This window comes from Melospiza georgiana, chromosome 10 (assembly GCF_028018845.1).
Source record: "Melospiza georgiana isolate bMelGeo1 chromosome 10, bMelGeo1.pri, whole genome shotgun sequence".
Classification (NCBI taxonomy): domain Eukaryota; kingdom Metazoa; phylum Chordata; class Aves; order Passeriformes; family Passerellidae; genus Melospiza; species Melospiza georgiana.
The window spans coordinates 4,506,246-4,527,035 of NC_080439.1; the positions used below are offsets into that span (position 1 = coordinate 4,506,246).

Below are 20,790 nucleotides of genomic sequence, written 5' to 3' on the forward strand. Positions count from 1 at the left end.
TGAGTCATTCCTTTGGTTTTAATCATATTACATCTGTGTTGGAGAAATCAGCTAAGCCAAAATGCTCACAAAACAGCTGCAAAATGTTTCTTGCAGAAGCTGCATGTTTGCTTCCAATGAATTCAGCATTTGTAAAGGGAATATTCTTTAGATAATTAAGCAAAGTAATTTTTACTTACTGTTCCATGGTAGTTCCTGTACATTGGCATTTTCAGGATATTTGTCAAGTAGTCCTCCAGCTGTTTCTACAATTAAAATGTTGAAACTTTAGATAGGATGTGCAGGTTTTTCTTGAAAATTCCTGTAACCCAACTGTCTGGAATTAGGAAGCAATCAAGAAATCAGACCCACTTTTCAGTTTGAATGGATAAATAAATCCATTATTATGAGCTCACAGGATATCATAGCTCAGCACCATAAACAGTTGGCCATAAACAGGTTGTTTACTGTTCATAGTCCTGTGCTTGCACCTTCCACCAGCAGATCTGCTCCGTGGCAGGGTCACCTTGGAGGTAAACTTTTGTGACTGAGCTAAAGTTTCAGAACAATTTTAAATACCAAATCAGTCCCCATTGTTTCTGGCCCACAGGAATCAGCTTTCTGAGAAAACAGGCTCAGAGGCACTGAGAGAGCCTGTTTAACCAAAACAAAAGGTTCACAGGGTGAGTGGCACAGGGACCATGCTGTCCTGTCCCAAGGGCACAGAGAGAGCAGTGGCTGGGCCTGTCCTCCCAGCCAGGGAGGGAGAAGAGAAGAAACCATTATGGGAGAAGTAATCTCTTACCATCCTCATGATAAAAGGGAAAAGAAAAAATTGGACTGTCTGGGCATGGGAAACCGGGCACAGTCCTACAGGACACGAAGCAAACTGAAAGGAAACATTGGCTAAAAAATAAAAAGCATCTATACAACAGTTTTCTTCTTCTTTTAAACCCACATCTCTCTCCTCAAACTTCCCACACATCAGAGAAGCTGTGAACAGCAGGGTTTCTGCATGGCACAGCCACAAGACACAATCCTTTAATCCTCTGGGCCTTGAAGTTCCAGTGGCACAAAGCCCAGGGAGGGAAGGAGGGAGGGAGCAGCAGAAAGAGAACGATAAGCACAGCCTGAACAAACATGGAGTTTTTAACTTGTGAGCAGCAAAGCTGCAATGAAGAGGTAGGAAGACATCCACCCTCTCCATGGAAGGGCCCATCTGTTAACATCTGATGAAGTTACACAGAACACGTGTGCCTGGGCTAAAATTACCCACTTCAGCATCAATAGCCTGGCTGTCATCTCCTCTTTCAGAGGGGGATGGCACTGAAATCTCTCAGATTTTGATGGCCACGGGGCTGCCTCCATCACGCAACTTGACTCTGAAAACTGCCTTGTCTATCTTTAAATCAGAGCAGGTGGGAGGAGGGGAACCACCACTCCCAGCATCACAGTGTTCCTCAACTGCAGAGGAAAGCTCTGCCCACATGAACCCCAGGAGCAGCACCCTCATCATTGTGCAGCAGAGAATTTGGCAATAAAGCCGGACTTGTCACAGCCAAACTTTGTCAAGAAAAATACTGTAATGATACCAAACAAGGGTTTTGATGGTGTGTGGCTTTGCAAGCAACCTGCCAGGCTTCTCTGCACCTCAGAGCATCCCTCTGGCCCCCACAGGGAGGTGGCTCTTACCCTCCTGCTGGAGAAGTGCTCCTCCCGCACCGTGCTCTCTGCGGTGTGCGGCAGACTCGGCATCTGCCTCGGCTCTCCCCTTTTGATGGATTGTCTTCTCACCGTGTGACTGCAAGGAAAAACACACCCCAACATCAAGTCTCAGTGCTGCAAGTGTCTGTATGCCTCAATAAATAACCCTTCTGCTGCAATGCCTTTATTTTTTCTATCCGAGAAGCCAGCGTGCTCCATGTGTCTTAAAACACAACACAGAAGTATCAGTTTGATTTGTGAGCTTTTGGTATCATAAGGAAAAGGAGTCCACATCCTGTTTTAAGGGCATTACGTTCTTCCAGCTCTTAACCTCTCATAATTTTACCTTTCCTATAATGTTCCCAAGAATTCTCTACATCAGAAGGCTCTCACTCTCCTTCACCACTTCTTTTCACATTTATACTCCTGTTCCTCTTATATTTCCAGCCATCCCAAGCACCAAGGCCAGCCTGGCCAGGGACCCCCATGCCTCCCACGTCCTGCCCACACTGTCAGAAAGCCACAAAGCTCCAGCAATTTCCATTAGCATTATCATACCCCTTCCCCAAGTTCAAGGCAAATCCAGCTCAAAAGCTGATGACCCAGGAGACAACGTGTTCTGCGTCAGCAGAGAGATATTTGCATCACTTAGATTATGGCTGCTGAACACATAGATTAAATATTTTTATCATAGCTGCTAAATATTAATGGAGACTGAATTCTTCTTCCCTCTCCTCCTTGCAGCAAAGCAAATAGGACCAATGAAGTTAAATAGATAAGACATTAAATTAACAGATCACACCCCCCAAAGCTGTGTCCACACTCACCTCCTGGTGGGGATAGGGATGCGCACGAAGGCTTTGTACCTCAGCAGCTCCCTGTGAAACTCTTGGAAGTGCTTGAACTTTCTTTTCACGTGCCAGACAAACTCTCCATGGGTCAGCTCGATGGTATAAACATTGGGGCTTGGTACCTGCAGGGGAGAGCATCACCACATGGCATGCAAGTTTTGAAATAAGCCATTTTCCTGCAGCTGGTCATCTAAAGAGCCTTTATTCAGCTTTACTTAAGGATTATTGTCTCTCACAATTTCTTGTTCTGCTTTATTAGGTTTTATAAATAGACAGACAACCTTCTCTCCTAAGCATTTTCTGAGACACAGGCATTGCTGCTTCCTCAGCCCATGAACAAGCAAGCACAAAATTAAGGCAGCATTTTAAATAGAGTTCTACAGGAATCAAACAAAATCTGTGAAGTTCTGACCTTCTTGGTGGAAGTAAAGCGTTCAACTTCCAGCACACGCACTCGGACAGGACATCCCGAGAGGTACGTCTGCGTGCCCGGCTCCTTGAACCCATGGGTGTGGTAGATGGCAGAGAAGGGGATGCAAACTGCAAGGAGCACAAACCCACAAATCTGTTAGCTCAGCAGCCTGGTAACAGGGCATGAAAGGCAGCCAACAGCAATGCTTTAACATGGGAGGATTTATACAGCATTACTTCCAGCAAAAGAGCAATTTTTATTAAAGAAAGCTCAAAGACAAGGTTACACAGAAGGGACTTGACTTGAGAAGCTCAAGTATTAAGAGCCTCCAGGTTCTAAATCAGGGTCAATGCTGGGCTTGGTAAAACCCCTGCGGCTGTAGCCTCCCTGCCAACAGGTTGATAAAAGCCAGGCAGGACATGGGATGAGGACACAGGGGAGTCGACTCACCGGTGCCTTTGGGGTCAGTGAGCACCTCCGAGTCCACCTCCTCCCCCTCCACATGGAGCTCCCTGGTGTCCAGGCTCTCGATGATGTTGCTCATGTCTGCAGCGAGCTTCTTCAGCGTGGATGTGGCTGCATGGCCTTCTGCTCTCAGAGACATCTCAGGGGCCTGCACTCAGGAGCCGCGGGGCGCTGCGGAGAGAGAGCAGAGCTGTCAGCACCTTCTCTGCAGCACAGGGCTGAAGGAAACCACTGGAAATGCACGGACACATCTTCCTTCCATCCCCTTACCCACATTCTTCCCAACTATCCTACCCTACACACCCAATAGCAAATATTCAGCTATAGCACTGGCTGGCCAAATCCCAGATTTAATTCACCTGGTGCAGCGTTTCCCAGGTCAGGCTACACCAAGGAAAAGCTCACTCAGAAAACCAGTAGGAGTTTTTGCTACATGTTCTTCCTTTGAGTGAAGCAGTGCTAAAAACTCCCAGCATTATTAAGATTTCCTCTATTTCTATGCTCCTTACACAACCGCCTGTGGTGTCTGCGTGCCTCGTGCTCTCCCACGGCTCCATCCTCTCAGCAGGCTCCAAAGTTACAGCTCTAAAGGTTCCTCTCCAGGGTCAGGAGCATCCTGATCCCCACAGAAAGCTTGAGATCAACAAGGTGGATCCCACATCTTCTGTGCTCACCCCTCCAACATCCCGGGTGGCTGCAGGGGACCAGCCCACTGTCCCTTAGGGATGGGGACACAGCCAGGGAAAAGGCTGCAGCCCACTCAGGGCACTCAGGCAGTGGCACTTAGAGGTGTTTGGGCACTGGTGGCTACAGCACTTCCCATCTTTATTCCCACCCATCCATTCCAGGAGCCTGAGTCACAAGAAAAATAGGGAAGGAAGAAGCCAAAAATAATAAGGAAACAGAAGTAAATCGATATATGAGGCATGGCCACTGACACTAGCACAAGCCTTTCCTGCTTGTGAATATTTGCAAACCCTCTTCCTCTTCCTCCTCTAGGCTCTGCATCTCACCATGGGGCTGTGGAGCTGGCTGCTGGTCCTTGCACACAGCCAGGCTCCAGCTCTTCCTGGGCATTGCCCTAATGATGATAAAAAGTCCCTTCAATCTTTGTCCTGCTCTGCAATAAATGTCACAGCTACCCTGAAAAAATATGGATGGGACAAACTGGCAACATTTTACAGAAGCCAATACAAGGATGCCCATTTATCCTTCTGGAAGCTCTTACATTGTGTTAAAGAATGATTTTTCCAAAAAGTGTGACATTTCTGATGTTAAGTTCTGCAAAGAACACTGTGCAATTATTCTTGTGTGAGCTCCACAACAAGAGCTGGGTATGCTGTAACTTGGAAATAATTTCACATTTTAATAAATCATGTGTTTAGCTGCTTTTGAAAGAGCATTCTTTATTATTGTTTCCTCTTGAAACAAGTCCATTATTTCATTACTACACAAGGCTGATACCATGTATGCCTAAAAACATGCTAGAAGCAGCTGCCTTCAGAAAAAAAAATCCATTTGCACACGACCTTGAATCAAGAAAAACTGGGTCAGTCCCTTCTCTCATACCAAAGTAAATGTAGAAGCAACAGTTTCATCTTGGGAGTGAGGGCTCCAAGGGCCTGGGTAGCTCTGTCACCTTCCACCAGTGGCAGGGACAGCCACCAGAGCACAGAAGGTTTTAGGACCAGACTAGGGGATCACTGGGCCCCCAGGCCACTTCAAGAGACCTGCATGAACAATTCAAATATAAACACACATGTGGATACCTCCTTTCCCAGTGATACACTGAACTTCGGGGCCACATCCTGGTTTCAGCTGGGACAGAGTTAATTTTATTATAAGCTGGTACAGTGCTGTGTTTTGGATTTAGGACCAGAAGAATGTTGATAACACACTGATGTTTGAGTTGTTGCTATGTTCTGCTTCCCTTAATTCAAGGACTTCCCAGTTTTCAAGGCTCTGACGATGAGGAGGTGCACAAAAAGCTGTGGGGCAGCACGGCCAGGAAAGCTGACCCAAACTGGCCGAAGGGAAATCCCATTCCATTCCACAGGACACCATTCCCAGGATATCAGCTGGGGAATTGGCTGGGGAGTGCCAACTGCTGCTGGGGGCTGGGCACTGGCCAGGGGGTGCTGAGAAATTGCTGTATTATGCATCATTTATTTCCATCAGTTATTCCCCTTTCGTTACAATTATTACTATATTTTATTTTGTTTCAATCATCAAACTGTTCTCACCCCACTGGTGTTACCCTACCCAGCCCGTGCACTCTCTGTGCAGCAGGAATTTGGCACTGGCACTGTCCCACACCTCCCCTGTCACCACTCATGGAAAGCCAGCTCTCCCCCTTGGAAGCTTTACACTTTTCCCATTCTAACAATGTACTGCAAGGGACTTCAATTATTCAGTGAGCAGAAGGTACATTTTCATTTGTTTGGAGTGAAGTCATTCCACCTGATATAGACTGGCTTTGGATGTTTGATTTTCTCCCTGGAAAGCAGGCACACATAAACAGCATTCCCAAGGGAGGCCATGCTGCCAGGCTTTCCCAATAACCCTGGGGATGGCAGGAGGGAGCCCAGAGCCTCACTTTACCCTCATACCTACATTAAAATCCTATTTCCCACTCAGTACTTCATGCAAAGAATTTTTTTGTATATTTCTAGCTGGAAATAAAGTAGCATCTTGCTTTGTATTTCTGTGTACATTCGTATTTAGAAACAAAACAAATTTTTTTTCCTCCATGAGAAGATGCTTTTACTTCATGGAAATTTAATGTCCTTTCCAAAAGAAGTTTTCCATGGTCAAAAAGAACACCAGCCCAAACACACTCTGGACGTGCCATGCCAGCAATTACACTTGAAGGAAACCAGCAGACAAATACCACAGCAGCAGGGCTGCAGGAAGAGCAACAGAGAGGAGCCAACAGAGAGAGGAGATGCTCATCCTCCCTCCTCCTCCTCCTCTCCTCCCCACTGTGCCAGGTACAGCTGGGTTCTTTGTCACATTAATTGACACAGTTGGTTAATGGATAAACAATTAACCAGTGTATGCAATGATTATTTCCAAGGGACCGCAGCAGGGCTCCATTAACTCAGGATTTTATTATTTATTTTTTTTTAAAGCAAAAGCTGTTCTCACAGCTGGCACAGACACATCCTGCGATAAAGCAGGGTCCAAACTCAGGTGGGCCTGAGTCAGTCTCAGCAGCAGGATTATCCCCATTAAGATCAGAGCCAAATTTTGGGGTTGAGAAGGAAAATGTGACTTGCCCCACAAACCTGGGCAGGGGCCAGGCTCCCTGTCACAGCTGGCTGCTGCAGAGCCACAGGACACAGGGCAAACCCAACGCTGGGCAGGCCACATGGCACTGGGCTCAGCTGGAAAGACAGGACACACACACCCCTCTGAAAGCTTTGCCAAATTGCTCACAGGGCCCTGCTCCACAAGAGCTATTTAACCTCTTGGGCAGTTTCCATGTGGTCACTCTCTGCATTCCCACGGGCAAGCTGAGGAATGCCTGGGCTAATCTGCAACAGGCTGGGTGCAAACAGGCACCAGACATGGATATCCAGGATTTTACCACAAACCAGGCAGGCTGCACCAAGAAGGCCCTGTCTGTCCAGTGCCACTCACTGCTCACACTGCTGACAGACTAGAGAAGGGAATTATGAACCTCTGACACTGGTATCAAGTGATACCAGCAAATCGCAGCAGACTGCAAATAACAGGATGAAACTTCTGAGAAATAAGTGCTGCATTTCAGCATTCAGCTGTTGCCATTCAAGATAGAAAATAAGCAGCATGTTTTTTAAAGGAAAATAAACCCAAACAACCAAAAGAGAAAAACCAGGATCTGACTGAGTCAAGAACCGGCAATCCGAACAAACGCAAAACCTGTGCCAAGATGAACAAACAGGACTATTGCCTGTGAGCCAGGAAGGAAGAGATGATGCAGAACACAGGAGAACTCAGGCCTAAAGCATTTGACCTGTGAGAACAGTGTCAATACTGAGAGAAGGCAGAGAAATGTCACAGCAGACTGCAACCCTGCAGAAGGTTGCTGTGAGTAGGGTGGACAAGGGAGAAGTGCTCTGAATTAGAATCACAGAACAGTTTAGGTTGGAAAGGACCTTAAAGGTCATCCAGTTCTAACCCCCAGCCACAGGAAGGGACATCTTCCATTATCCCAGGTCCCTCCTAGCCCCTTCCAACCTGGCCTTGAACATTTCCAGGGATGGGGCATCCACAGCTCCTCTGGGCAACCTGTGACTCAGCACCCTCAAAGGCAGGAATTTGTTCCTAATACCTAATCTAAACCTACTCTCTTTCAGTTTAACTGCTGGTTTAAAGCAGAGATTAGGGATAAAGCCCTAATGGCAAAGGCAGGGCACTGCCTGAGGAGGGATTTGCAGAGCCCCCAGGGCTTGCAGGAGGCAGGGGAACAGTTGCACCCCAAACCTGCTGCCGGGGCAGGCGGGAGCTGGAGTGGCAGCCTGTGTTTGAACAGAGGGAAGGTGCTGCTCCAGCTTCCTCCGGCTCAAAGTCTGCCTGGGCAAAGGCAGCCAGAGGGAAAACACAATGAAAAGACTCAGCAGTAAAGGAAAACCTTGGAACAGAAAAGGAAAAAAAAAAAGGAGATGATTAAAAACTGGAATATTTTTACATACTACAAACCCTATAAAGACAGCTGGCACTGCCTTTTGTCCAGCCCAATCTCATATCAATTACTTCCTCTTGAAGCACCACTGAAATTCTCTGCCTTCTGTCCCAGACTGTCCCCACAGCACACAGGCCCCAAACCTCTTGAACTAATAAAATATATACACTGGAAATAGTGACTTCACCAAGAATCAGCCAAGATTTCAACTGCAGTGACAACGGCTAAAAAAACAGAAATTAACTATATTAATCCCTGAGCCCTTGTGAATATATTGCAAACCTGTAGCTCCATCCTGCAACTTTGCAAGCCCAACATCTACTTGCTCTTTGCCATTTTGGTTATGCTTTAACCCCAAGTTATTACTTCAGGGATCATATGACCATTTCAGTCTTCACTAAAGAAAATTTTTTTCTACTTGTTGCACAGGATAACAAAAGCACAGCTTTAAAGGCATGGAAACTGGAAGGCAGAAAATACATATTTTTGTAAATATTCATGAACAGTTCTGTGTTTGAAGACACTGACGTCCTGATGTGAAAATGTATGCAGCTGGTAATAGCACAGACTACCTAAAACTTGGTCAGCCTAAGTTTATTCTCTATCATGGCAGATCAGAAACAAGCTCGGACAATCACAGCTCCTTAATATGTTCTGATGCTGAAAAGTACCTCAAAGAGCTATGAAACCCAGAAAAATTTAATTTGGAAAAAATGGTAAGCAGAGAAGAGAAAATATGTCCAGGAAAAACAGACATTTCCTGCTAATGCCTCCCAGGGTTTGATGCTCTGTATCAACTCTGATCCCTACGGTGAGAAACACTACAATCCCTGAAAATGATCTCATTCCTGTTCTCATGACATCTCTCCCAGTACAGTGACCTTCTGGCAAGGGCTGTGACAAGTGACCTCTGTTCCCATCCTTGGTTCTGTCCCGCAGGCAGCGCCCACGGTGGAACACACAAAAACCTCCCAGGCTGCCTGGAGCAGAACAGACAGGCTCAGGCCAAAGCAGGGCAGTGAAATGGGGTCAGTAAACAGAAAACAAACAAACAAACAAACAAAAAACCAAAGAATCGAAGCATGAATTCTCTCTCTCTCCTCCTGCTGCTGCCAGGAGCCTGGGTGCAAGAGGGGCACCAAGAGCCCAAATGAAATTCCAAGGAATTCCCATGCACGATGCCCTCAACAGCTTTTTGCTCTGTTTAGTGGTGGTGACTCTCTTGCATGTAAATACTTCCTAATTCTTCCTATTTTAAACCTAAAATTATCTTTGGACCACTGTGTGTTGGAGAAACACTCTCACCTGATAAAAGCCATTTCTGAGGAGTTATTTGCCTCCCCCAGGAGAAGCTGGGCTTGTCAGCACCCCAGATTTACGCCCTGGCACACCTTCCTTCCACAGCCCTGAGCAGGGGTCAGCCCTCCACTTCCACAGTTAGGAAGTGTCCCTGTGCTCAGGATCCCTGCAAGCACCTGCAAGGAGCATCCTGCTTTTCCAGCCCAGAAAAAAACCCCATACTCACACCAAGAAAACTAGACACACTGATTTTATCTTCCCCTCAATATTTAATCAAAACAACAGGGCTCTTGTAGGTAGAATGTTACATTCCCTAACCACGAAACTAAAAGACAATGGGGTTGAAAAATGCTCAGCAATGCCTTAATCCTGTTCTTCAGTTCAGTACACGGAAAACACACAGCCAGAGGAGCCAACAGCCAGCAACAGCAAATGCAGACACCTCCAGAAAATCTGCCCTTCTGGATGCTCATACTGCAGGGGCAGTGCAAAAGGATTAGGGTTTGTTTTTAAAACACACAAAACAGCCCTTGCATAAGAACCAAAGCATTGCTCCTACCCTGGAAAGATCTGGAGCTAGAGAACTTAAATAAAAACCCAGATGAACAATAGACACATTGAAACCTCATCCAGACCTAATTTGCTTATCTTTAGCCCAATCCTGATAAAACCAAAACATTTTAAAATACTGTTTCCAAAACAATTATTCCCACAAAGTGCCCAATTTAATAGCAACACCTCTAAAAGCAGGAACCAATCAGTGCTTCCTGCAGCACAGTTCCCTGGCTCTGCATTATTGATTTCCACAGTCCTTGCCACGTGAGGTTTATTGCCAAGCCACCAGCCTGCCCACAGGAGCAGCAGAGTCACAGGAATCCACACAGCCTGTTTGTAACAGGGCATGAGATGCTTCAAGGCTGGAAACAACAGGTTCATCTTTGGAAGTGCCTGCTGCACTATCCACACTGGGCAGAGCCTGTTCTGCCCCTGGACAGGGCTCTGCAGCATCCATCCCACATTTTTCCCACTTGTAGGAGGAAAGGACACAGAAAAGCCAGGCAGGTTAAGGGAAAGGATGAGGTAAGGCACTGGAGACTAACCCACAGCTTCAGCCAGAAAGCCCCTCCATGCTGGTTTGTCCCCACACCCAGGCCCAGCCCAAGTGTCAGGCACCTCCCAAGGGCTCATTTCATTTGCTTTACAGAACAGTAGAGGGAAAACACAAACATCCTCGGATGGGCAGCACCTGATCTCATGCTGATGTACTGATTGCTCTGGCTCCATGTCCCCCTGCCCATCCAAACCATCCCTGCTCCCTGGGCTGCCACAGGAAGTGCAGCCTCCCCAGGAAGCCAATCATTAGGTATTTATTGGTAATTAAGGCTGGCCCTGCACATACTAATTCATCACCTTGTTTTGGATTCCTCAGGCATGGACAAGAGTGTTTAAGCACAGCACTCACACCCCTGTGTGGCTGTGCATCCTTCAGGGATCACCACCAGCCCTGCACTCCCTGATGTGGCCCATGGGAAACACCCTGCAGGCCTAAACCCAGGAGCAGTGCACATAACAGCCCTGAAAACCAGGACAGGGGATGCCCAGATCCCCTGGAACCTGCTTACACACCCCCAGAGACAAACCAGCACTATTGCTGCAGGCAGGCAAAGGGAGCCAGGTGACAGCACCCTGGGGATTGGCTCCGTCTCAGCATCCCCAAACCCCACATCCAAGATGCAACAGAGTGCTCAACAGAGTCCTGGGCTGATGGAAAAGAGGGGATTGGAAAACTGCCTGCTGCAAAAAGCCAACAGCAGGAAGGCCAAAGCACTTCTGGGTGCTGATAGACACACAGAGTTTGGCACAGGACAGAGCTCACAAAAGCTTTATGCAAAATCCCAAAAGCAAGGAGCTAGCCAAAGTGATGGTGCAATGCACAGGACTATTAGAGTGGCCATCTCCATAAAATCAGGGATAACAGGGACCACCACAGTGCTCACAGGATGATACACATGGCTGCAGCTCTTACCTACAGCTGAACACACCACACAAATACAGCAGGTATTTCTGCTACCTAAATGTATAGATAGCTACAGGCTGGTGTCCTGTACATCACCCAACACTGCTGTGGTATCTCCCAGTGCCACGTGTGCTCCAGCAAGTGCCACCTGCCAAGCCACATTTCCGCAGGGAATTCCGGCAGCTCGGAGACAAGCGGGTGTGCTGGCAGGCAGCCCAACACCTCCATCCATCCTTCCCTCCCTCCCTCCCACAGTGGGTTAGGTGGCAGCTGATAAATGCAAACACAGACCTTCACATATCTCCTACCAGCCAAGCCAATTCCAGGGGAAGCACTGCAGCCTGTGCTCGGGAGGGATTCAGTGACTGCAACAGGATCTCAGCCCTGCACGGGCACTGGCTCCAGGCAGCAGCTCTGGATCACAGCAAAGAGCACAGGTACGTGTCAGGAGGTCAATGTCCCTGCTCCTGCTGCCACCCTGCTGCTGATTGAACTGTTCTCGTTAAGGGGAAACATGACTTTTCCTTTTCCTTCTGCTTTTTTCCATGTGAAACCACAGACACGTGATTCTGCTGACCTTTTTTGTGACCTGCTCAAAGAAACGAGGGATTCCTGTGGGTATCACAGCAACAAAGAGTAGCAGATTTAGACCATACATTTTTACTAATAGTTTAGTTAAAAGTTTAGCACTTTAATAAAATGTTGTTTCCATTGTCCTGCCTTTTGGGAGTCTGTTTGCCCTAATGGAAATTTTAAAACCATTTCCATTTAAGATGAACCAAACAGTTGGCAGGAGCAGAGGGCCATGATGGAGGAGGAAGGCAACCCTCCCACTAAACAGTCCTGCTGTTAGTGTGGTCCCCACTAGAGCACAGAACTCAAATATTCCCATGTGAGCAGCCAAGTCCAACTCCAACTCCCTCCTCTGCCTGGGGAGTGCAAGCACAGGCTCATCTCCCAGTGATTCCCCAAAACACCACCAGCTTCGAGGACAACCACTGCAGGGTGACCACCACAGTTTCACTGATGCTTCTGCCCCTCCTGCAGGCAGCTCCAAGTGCAGGGTGCAGGGCTGGGACCCACATGCAGGTCCACACAGGTGCCATCCCACGCTGATCCTTCCTGGCAGCATTAATGAACCCTGTGACTGCTCAGGATGAACATGAAGCTGTGCCAAGCTTTTGCTGACTGTGCACACACTGCCAGAAACCAAAGCACAGGATCACCTCTGGTAAATGGGCGTGAGAGCAACTGCAGCACCTCGGGGTCGCCAGGCTGTCCCAGCTCCTCTCTGCTCCTCAGCCAGAATCCTGCTGCTTCCCCAGCCCAAACAGGACCCTGCACCACCCTGAAAGCACTGCCACTGTCAGGCTGGAGCCACAAGGGCAAAGTCCCATGATGTGGTGCAGACCCCCAAAATGCTCCTGTACTCCTGCCTGCAACCCTGGGTTCTGCACCTTTCCAAACTGAAGCTCCCTAGTGATTTTTAATGTTTTATTTAGCAACGCTTTTGAACGTGTTTGATGCATTCTGGCTGATAAGCTCCACAAAAATCTGATGTCTCTGTCCTCATTTGACTTCAGTTATTTTCCAGTCTACTCTTAAAGCTGCAGTGCTCAGTGGCTCCCACCATCGAGCTGGGACACCCAGCACTAAAAGGCTGTTGTACAATCAGGCATCATTCCCAAAAAATCAGCAACAGCAGGTGACAGAGGTGACAACAGGAGGATGCATGTGTGCTCCTGATCCCTGTTTCCAAGAACAGCTGCTTTTCCTCAGCTCAGCCAGCACCAACACGAGCAGACATCAGCCCTCAGCCTCCCTTTCACACCCAGAAACCCCCAAACAGCTTCTTCAGTGGATTTAGAGTAACACCAAGTAAGGTCTCACAAGAACTGCATTTTCCTTCTCTGTGGCCAGCTAAGAAAAATATTTGTGAATGTTGTTTACAAGAAGAAAGCAGTTGCCTTGGGGAAGTCCCAGAGGTAATTTTAAGAGAAGCCAAGCACAGAGGGCAGAGGTGATGCTGTCCCCAGGACTTCACAGAGAGCTCCAGGTGGCTTTGCAAACTAGCCATGGACACCCTACATGGTAACATAACAGCACCAAGGAAACAGGACTCAAGCCAGTGAAAAGTTAATTTTTCTATACCTTGAAGTGTTTGATTCATCATCAGAATCAAGGATGAGTAATTACAGTAATTGGGTTCTGATTTCACAAACAATTCTGGAATGCTGGCTGAGGTTTCAAACTGAAATCAAATCCAGGCAAATTTAATAAGAAATTGCCTGTTATGAAGCAGTAACTTGCAGGAACAGAATAGCTCCCTTATGTTTCTTTCTTAAATACAACTAAACACCTGCAAATATATGCAAAATATCTCGTTTACATACATTGACAATACTGACAGCTTGCTTAGAACAAAATAGATGCCGTGGACAAATTTTTTAACCACTTTCCTAGAGAGGGGAGAAACAATGCCTTTATCAAGCCTGCACAGGAGAACAGTGATGGCAGGCAGGGCAAGATGAGGCTCATATCAGAGCTCAAATCAAGCCTCAGCTGCCCCCTCTCCCCCACCCAGACCTCCAGTATCTTACAAGTAACACAGGTGTCTGGCCAAGGCAGACACCCTGCAGTTCATTCTCTTTTTGTTTAAACTCCTTTACAGTATTTTCCCCACAAATTCCTAGAGGAAATCAGAGCATTAATATTATGACTTACAAGCTTAACCCTCCAGACCTCAGCACACAATGAGGCAAAAATTAAAGGCTATTTTTCTTTCAGCTGCCATGACCTTCTGGAGCAGCACTGCCCAGAAAAGTGTTTGCAGAGAGTTTTCTGCATGTACAAAAAAAAAAAAAAATCTGTTTGGCAGGAAGAAACGCAATAGTTTTGGGAGAGAAGTAAAAAAAGGCTAAACAGGCTCAGACAGCAGTTCCCATCTTGCCAGATCTTTCTCCTGGTGAACAAAATGGCTCACTTGCCACAACTGCTGCCAAAACTCTGCAGGATCAGGCCTAACCACAGAGATTTCAAAGCCACCATGAGTCATCTACTATTCTTTCTTGGTAAGACTTAACACTGGGTGGGACACACACACAAAAAAAAATCAATTTGCAGGAAACCTCAGTCATGGAAAAATATACTTCAGAACATCTCACAGGGACTACATAAATAGCAAAAGAGAAATGAGAAAACAAAGTACTTCTTTCTGAAAAGACTGTGATGCACTGCCTGCTCTCTAAATGGTTTCAGCAGCCTTTCACTGTGACAGAGAAAGGACAGCTGAGCTTCCCAGAAGACCCCAGCAGCCACCAGTGCTTCCCAGTGCACCCAAGAGAACCACAAGTAAGGCAAATTTGTGTTCTTCATGTGAAGTCAACTGCATCTTACTTGAACTGAAAGAGAAAATATACATGCAAACCACCCAATCATTCCACCTCTTGCGTGCCACATTCAAAGCTGGTTGGGAGTCAGAACACTTTTTAAATAAATAAAAGCCCCAGCAGCAAGGGTTGGCTTGAACCGGATACTGAGGTACAGTTATGAGGTCCTGCCATGGCCACAACACCTCAGCTACTGAAAGTGTTGAAAGGTGCAATTAATTACTCTTGCTGGTTTATTTTCCCCCGCCTGAGGGCTCCAAGCAGGAGTCAGCCCCGCTGGTGGTGAGAGAAGGTTCATCTGACTCCAGGCAGTGCAGTGAGCTCTGTGCTCACCAGTGGGTGTTTTCTGGGTGGGACAGAGACAGGCAGGAAGAACAAGAAATGAGTATTTCTGATTAATAAAATCCTGCCAGAAGTCTGGCTGGTAGAATGGGAGAAGTTTCTAGGAAATGGTTCAGCGATGAGTGAGCGCCAGTGACGAGGAAGAGCCCCAGGACACGGCACTGGCAGATCCTGGAGGGGAAAAAGAAGCAGGTTCTTGCATGGCCAGGCAACCAGAAACTGCAACTGGCTCTGAATCAGCCACTTGCACAGGCTGGGACAGAGGCTGTCAGAGCCCTGCTCTGTGGGACATTGTCTGCCTGGCACTGCCTTTTGTCTCTGTGCTCTGCAACACTTGCCCAGAGAAGAGAGGACCCTCTGTGCCAGGACCACCTCCCCAGCCCTGGGGAAGAAGATGCAAAGTGCCCCCAGCTCACTGGGTGTTTATCAGTAGGTTCATCTTATCTCTACCAAAAAAGAGCCCTCATGTGAAGGCTGCACACGAGGGCTCACTGCACCAGCAGAAAGAAAAACATAAAACAGGAATCAGGCCCACTCACAGCCTGACCTGGAAAACGCAATCCAGGAAATGCACTTGAATTCTTTCTTCACCAGCAGGTGCAAGCCAGGAAAACAGATCTCAACACCATGAATATTCTGAATACTTGCTGCTGTCAGTGAAGTGTGCACAGGACTCCCCCACCCAGACAGAAAAGTCTCCTTCTGCCAAGTCAATCTGCCAATACTGATCAGGTTTCTCATCCTCAGCCCTGCAGCTCCTCTCCCAAAGACTTTCCATGGGTGAACAGTGGAGGACTGCTCTTTCTCCACTGAAAAACGTGCACCCCACCACTATTCACCTTTTTATTACACCTGCCTTTTTATTACAGCATTTCTCCCTAAATACTGAGTTCCTTAGGACAGAAGATCATTTATTTTATCTATTCCTCCTCTGCCACAGAAAACAGGATAGAGGAGGAAGGGACAATGCTATACACTAAGGTAACTAATGCAAATTGGCTATTTTGCTGTCAAATCCTACTGGCCATGCAACACCATTTGATTTGATGGAGCTCAACATGGTTCACTCTGTGTCCCCAGGGAGCAAAAGGGAAGATTTAAGGGCAAACAAATCACAGAAAACCAAAGAGTATGAACACCACAAACAGCCAACACCAGTTTCAGTGCAGACTTGGCACAGATGGGCACACCCTGAGTGCCAGGGTTTATTCCCACCCAGCCCTATGCTCAGACACTTTTACTGGCATCCAAGCAAGCACAGGAGCCCAGTAAGACTACGTCAGGTAATTACCCTGATATTAAAACCCCACATTTTGTTTTGGCAACAAGCCCTGGGCAGGCTGTCACCCTTGCTGACCTGATACCATCCTCACTGCAGCAGCAGCAGATCCCCTGGCACTTGCCCCATCCCCTTTCCCTGACCCATTTTCAGCAAGATTGCCCTGATCTGCATCTATTTAGATCTGTGCAAGCCACAAGTGTTTTTAAATAGAAGGTTTTATTCTCTGAGACAAAACTGGCCTCCCTTCTGGGGTGTGTGCCTTCCTCTGTGCCTGGTGCCACCCCAGCTCCTTTGGGATCCAGCTCCCCAGTGTGGGAGCAGCAGCCACCAGACGGCTTCTCCCCCTCTCCCCACAGCAGCAGATGGGTGCCTGGGGGCTGGAGCTGTCTGACAGACACAAGCCCCACTCCCACTTTGTTATGTAAACCCCCAGGTTTCGGTGTAGATCTGCTTGAAGGATCCAGAAATCACCAAATGCCACCACAGCGTGTGGGCACGGGGAGCGAGGGATGTGCAAAGTGCTCGGGGCAGTGGTGATGGCACACGATGCTCCCACTGCTGCTTGGAAACAGAGAAAACTCTGGATTCCAAAGTAAAAAATATATATAAATATAAAATTAATGATCTTCAAAACCACACTTCACTCCTGTTTGTTCCCCCCCTCCAAAGAAGCCAGGGTAAGGGGGAGCATCCCTCACATGATGTCACCCTGGTCACCCTGTGTCAAGCAAGTGAGGGAGCAACATGGCAAATATTTTGTAAATAAAACCGGGAAAACTGAGCTTTTTCTATCCATCTCTCCACAACTTTCTGCCTTCCAGGGTGTCTGCACACACAGAGCTGGTATGTATGAACATGTATCAGATGATCACAAGTCCATGGAAGTGAGGGACAGGGCAGGTGCACCTGTCTAAATATCAGTTAGAAACTTATTTATGTATCTAAAACAAACAATAAATTGAATTGACACTACATGTCTATCTCTATCCTGCAGCTCAGCAGAGCTGAAGTCTGGCCCTGCATAGGTGGGTGCAGAGAAGCCAGGCTGCACACACATCCCACCTCTCAGAGGGCAGAAGAAGCACAGCAAGCAGTACCTAAATATGGACTGAAAAAGCACTTTTTTGGCAAAAAAAAAAAAAAAAGAAAAAAAGAAAAAAAAAAAAAGGCTGGCCAAGATTTTGTGAAGGGAAATAAAAAAAGACAAAGCCACAACTCCTGTCAGGCAAATGATCATGACCAAATCTCAGTCCCTGCAGGAGCTCCCAGGGTACAGGGCATGTGAGAGCAAGTTGAAAACACATCATCAAATAATTGCCAGTCAGACAATAGGAGGAAAAGGCATGTAGAGGTTTGCTCTCACCCTCCTCCTTCCTCACCCTTAGCCAAGACCAGGTGCCAACACTCAAGAAGAAAATCAAATTGCTTTTTCAGCTCTGCTATACACTGATTTAGGGCCACCAGCCAACACTAATTCTCACTAAAGCACTACTATTATTATTATTATTTATTATTTTAAATAATTTGCTGCAAAATAGCTGTTCCAAAATGAAATTAAGGAAACACCTGTTTGCAGCAAAGGCATCAGAAAGGTGCTGCTCCTCACAGACCATGATGCAAAACTCCAGCAATTTCAGTCCCTGAGATTCCCCTTTGGTATATTCACAGGGTACAGACAGAGAGAAGATAAAACTGCAAGCCTCTATAAACATTAGCAGCTGATATATTCCTTATTATGCCATTTAAAGGAATAACACTTGTGGTAGTGCCAGCATTTAAGTGCATTCCCCTGAAATTTCTTTCCCTGAAGGTTTGATAACCTGATTTAAATCCATTTTCAGAGAAGGAATAACTGTAAAACCCAGGTTCAGCTGGCTGAAATTTCACTTAATCACGTAAGAGATTTCTCAAATCACTGCTGGAGATAGAACCCACTCCCTTAAAACATCTCTCCTCCACCACAGACACACCTGCAGTCTAAAGAGCACTTCCCAATTTACAGGAATAACAATGTCACAATGGCACAACCCTTTACACTTTGTTACTATAAAGAGTAATAAAAATGTCTAGGAGAGCCATGAGATTATAGCCTGCTTTGTGAAAGATTAATTTCACCAGCAACAATCACCTACCTAGTACTTGTAATTTCATTCACACACGTGAAACAGCATCTTCAGCAGTTCAAAGAACATGCAATTCTCATTCCAGCACACTGGTATCAGCTGTGAGAGCTCAGGAGACACCTGTCAACAACAGCATTTTCTGGGGGGGGAGTTCAAGCCTCTCAAAATAAGAAGAGCATCATGGCCTCCAGGAAAATTGAAGTTATTGAATCTTTTCTAGGAAGACCAGAGCCTCAACACTAATTTTCAATAATCCTGAAAAGGATGATGTGATATATATCAAGATAAAACTAAAAATGCAAGTGAGTATGTAAGTGAACCCCTTCAATCTTCTTTACTTAGGAAAGTTAAATCTTGGCAGAACCAAATTCTATCGCTGTACCTCTCAATAAACTTTAATTCAATCAGCTGAAGCAGAGTCCACAGCAATCTCTGTAAATTTTAACAGGTCTTTTCAGAGGGAATCTGACCTTGGCCCTGTCCCACAGGGAGCTCTGACCAAGTCAGAGGGGAGGGCAGATCCAGGGCCCAGAATCCCACCAAGTAAGGCTGGCACCATGATGGGCAATGGGGACACCGTGGGATGTCACCCACGGGCTGCACCCCAGGCCTGGGAGAGGCCAGACACACCTTCCCACTGCAGAAAATCGCATTTTACAGGCTTGGTGCTACCTCATGGCAGAAGGACAGGAGGAAGGGCCTCTTTCAGCTGCAGGCAAGGGCAGGTGCACAGGGGGGACTTTGGGGGGAACTCTGCAGCAACGCCCTGAGCCAGGATCGGGGATCCCAGCATCGCTGGGAAGTGCTCAGCATCACAGGGGAACAGTGACCCTGAGGAAGGGGAACCCACAGACTCAAACTCACAGCTTTCCAACTTCGGGCTAAGCTGGGCAGGATTTGGCCATGAGACCCAAGTCACAGGGCTAACACTCCTGTGAGCATCATGAGGTGGGTGGAAATTAAGTTCCCTGGTTACCTGCGAGCCTCTGGCATGAGCTCACGCTTATCAAATGGTAGAGACAGCACGGGAGGGAAAACACGAATTCTTGAGCGATTAAAGACACTCGAAAGAGAGCTCCCACCCCTCGCAGCCCGAAACACAACACCGTAGGCAAACAGGGAGCTTTTGTCCCAGCAGCCACACCGGCCTCGCCGTGACATCCACACTTAGCATCTTCCACCAGCGCTAAAGCAGCAGAGCTTCATCCACCCAGTCCAACTGCGGGTGCCTGACCCCAGACAGCCTCACCGGAGCGGCACCGTGCAGATTTACTGAAAGGAGGGATGTGGGGAGCACCAGACCAGGGCACAAAATGGGCATTGTCCTTCTGTGTGCAGAGAGCCTGCTCAGCCCGGGGACCGCTTCCAAAGCCAACGGAGCTGCACTGACTTGAACCACGGTCCAGCTCGGTCCAGAGGCACCTTGGGGCTGAAGATTTCTAGAGAGCATCACGCCAAAGAAAGAAAACCAGCAACAGGCAGAAAAGGCTTTCACTGCAAGAAACCCACCCAGCAGCTCGGCAGAACGGGTTGTGTCAGCACCTTCAGTAACTCAGGGCTTTCCCATGACCCAAGAACCGCGGGTGCGGAAGGGACGTGGCAGGGTCACGGTTCCTCCAGTGCCGGGGACACTGGAGTTCACCACATCGCCGAGCTTCCCAAACCCGCGGTCCTGCCCTGACACAGCGCAGACCGCAGCGACCCAAACCCACCCATTCCACTGCACGAAAAACGCGTAAACCATCCCGAGTGCGTCCGACAGACGACAAACACCTTCCCGCAACAAACTCTGCCCAGCAAAGAGCCCGGGCAAAGCATTCACTTGAAAACAGACGCTGAAATCACCGCAGTGCCCCGGACCAGGCGCCCGCTCCGGGGCAGCCCCGCGGCCGCGCCCGCCCGCACCCACCTCCGGCCCCCGCGGCCGCGGGTGCCCCATGGTGCCGTCAGAGCCAGCCGGGTGCCGTCAGAGCCTGCCGGGCGCCGTCCCTCTCGCGGGGCACCAGCAGCCAGAGAAGCCGCTCCGAACAGCCCAAGGAACCTCCTCACACCGGCCCCGCCCGCTGGGCTCCTGGGCGCGCTGCCCAAGCCCGGCCCCCGGGCCCGCCCCGCGCCCGCCTCCTCTGAGGGCACCGCGGCCCCTCCCGGACCGGGACACGGCTCAGAGGGAGGGACGGGCACCCCCGCTCCGCCCCGGCTGGCTGTGAAGAGCCCAGGGAGGCGCCGAGTGAGCTAAAGGGAGTAACTCGGTTATTTCAGCC

At 48.1% G+C, this 20,790-nt stretch overlaps 1 protein-coding gene across 2 annotated transcripts in view; it reads right to left on the reverse strand.

The window, feature by feature from the left end:
• The window catches only part of PLD1 (phospholipase D1), a 60,933-nt gene extending 40,356 nt beyond the window's left edge, over positions 1-20,577 (reverse strand). For both annotated transcript variants that reach the window (XM_058030920.1, XM_058030919.1), the window contains exons 1-6: positions 20,439-20,577; positions 3,397-3,582; positions 2,947-3,074; positions 2,511-2,656; positions 1,672-1,780; positions 180-245 (exon numbers count right to left, since the gene is read on the reverse strand). In XM_058030920.1, coding sequence (XP_057886903.1) covers positions 180-245; positions 1,672-1,780; positions 2,511-2,656; positions 2,947-3,074; positions 3,397-3,550 — 603 coding nt within the window. In that variant the 5' untranslated portion in view covers positions 3,551-3,582; positions 20,439-20,577. The remainder of the gene's footprint in view (positions 1-179; positions 246-1,671; positions 1,781-2,510; positions 2,657-2,946; positions 3,075-3,396; positions 3,583-20,438) is intronic.
• Between the last annotated feature and the right edge of the window lie 213 nt (positions 20,578-20,790).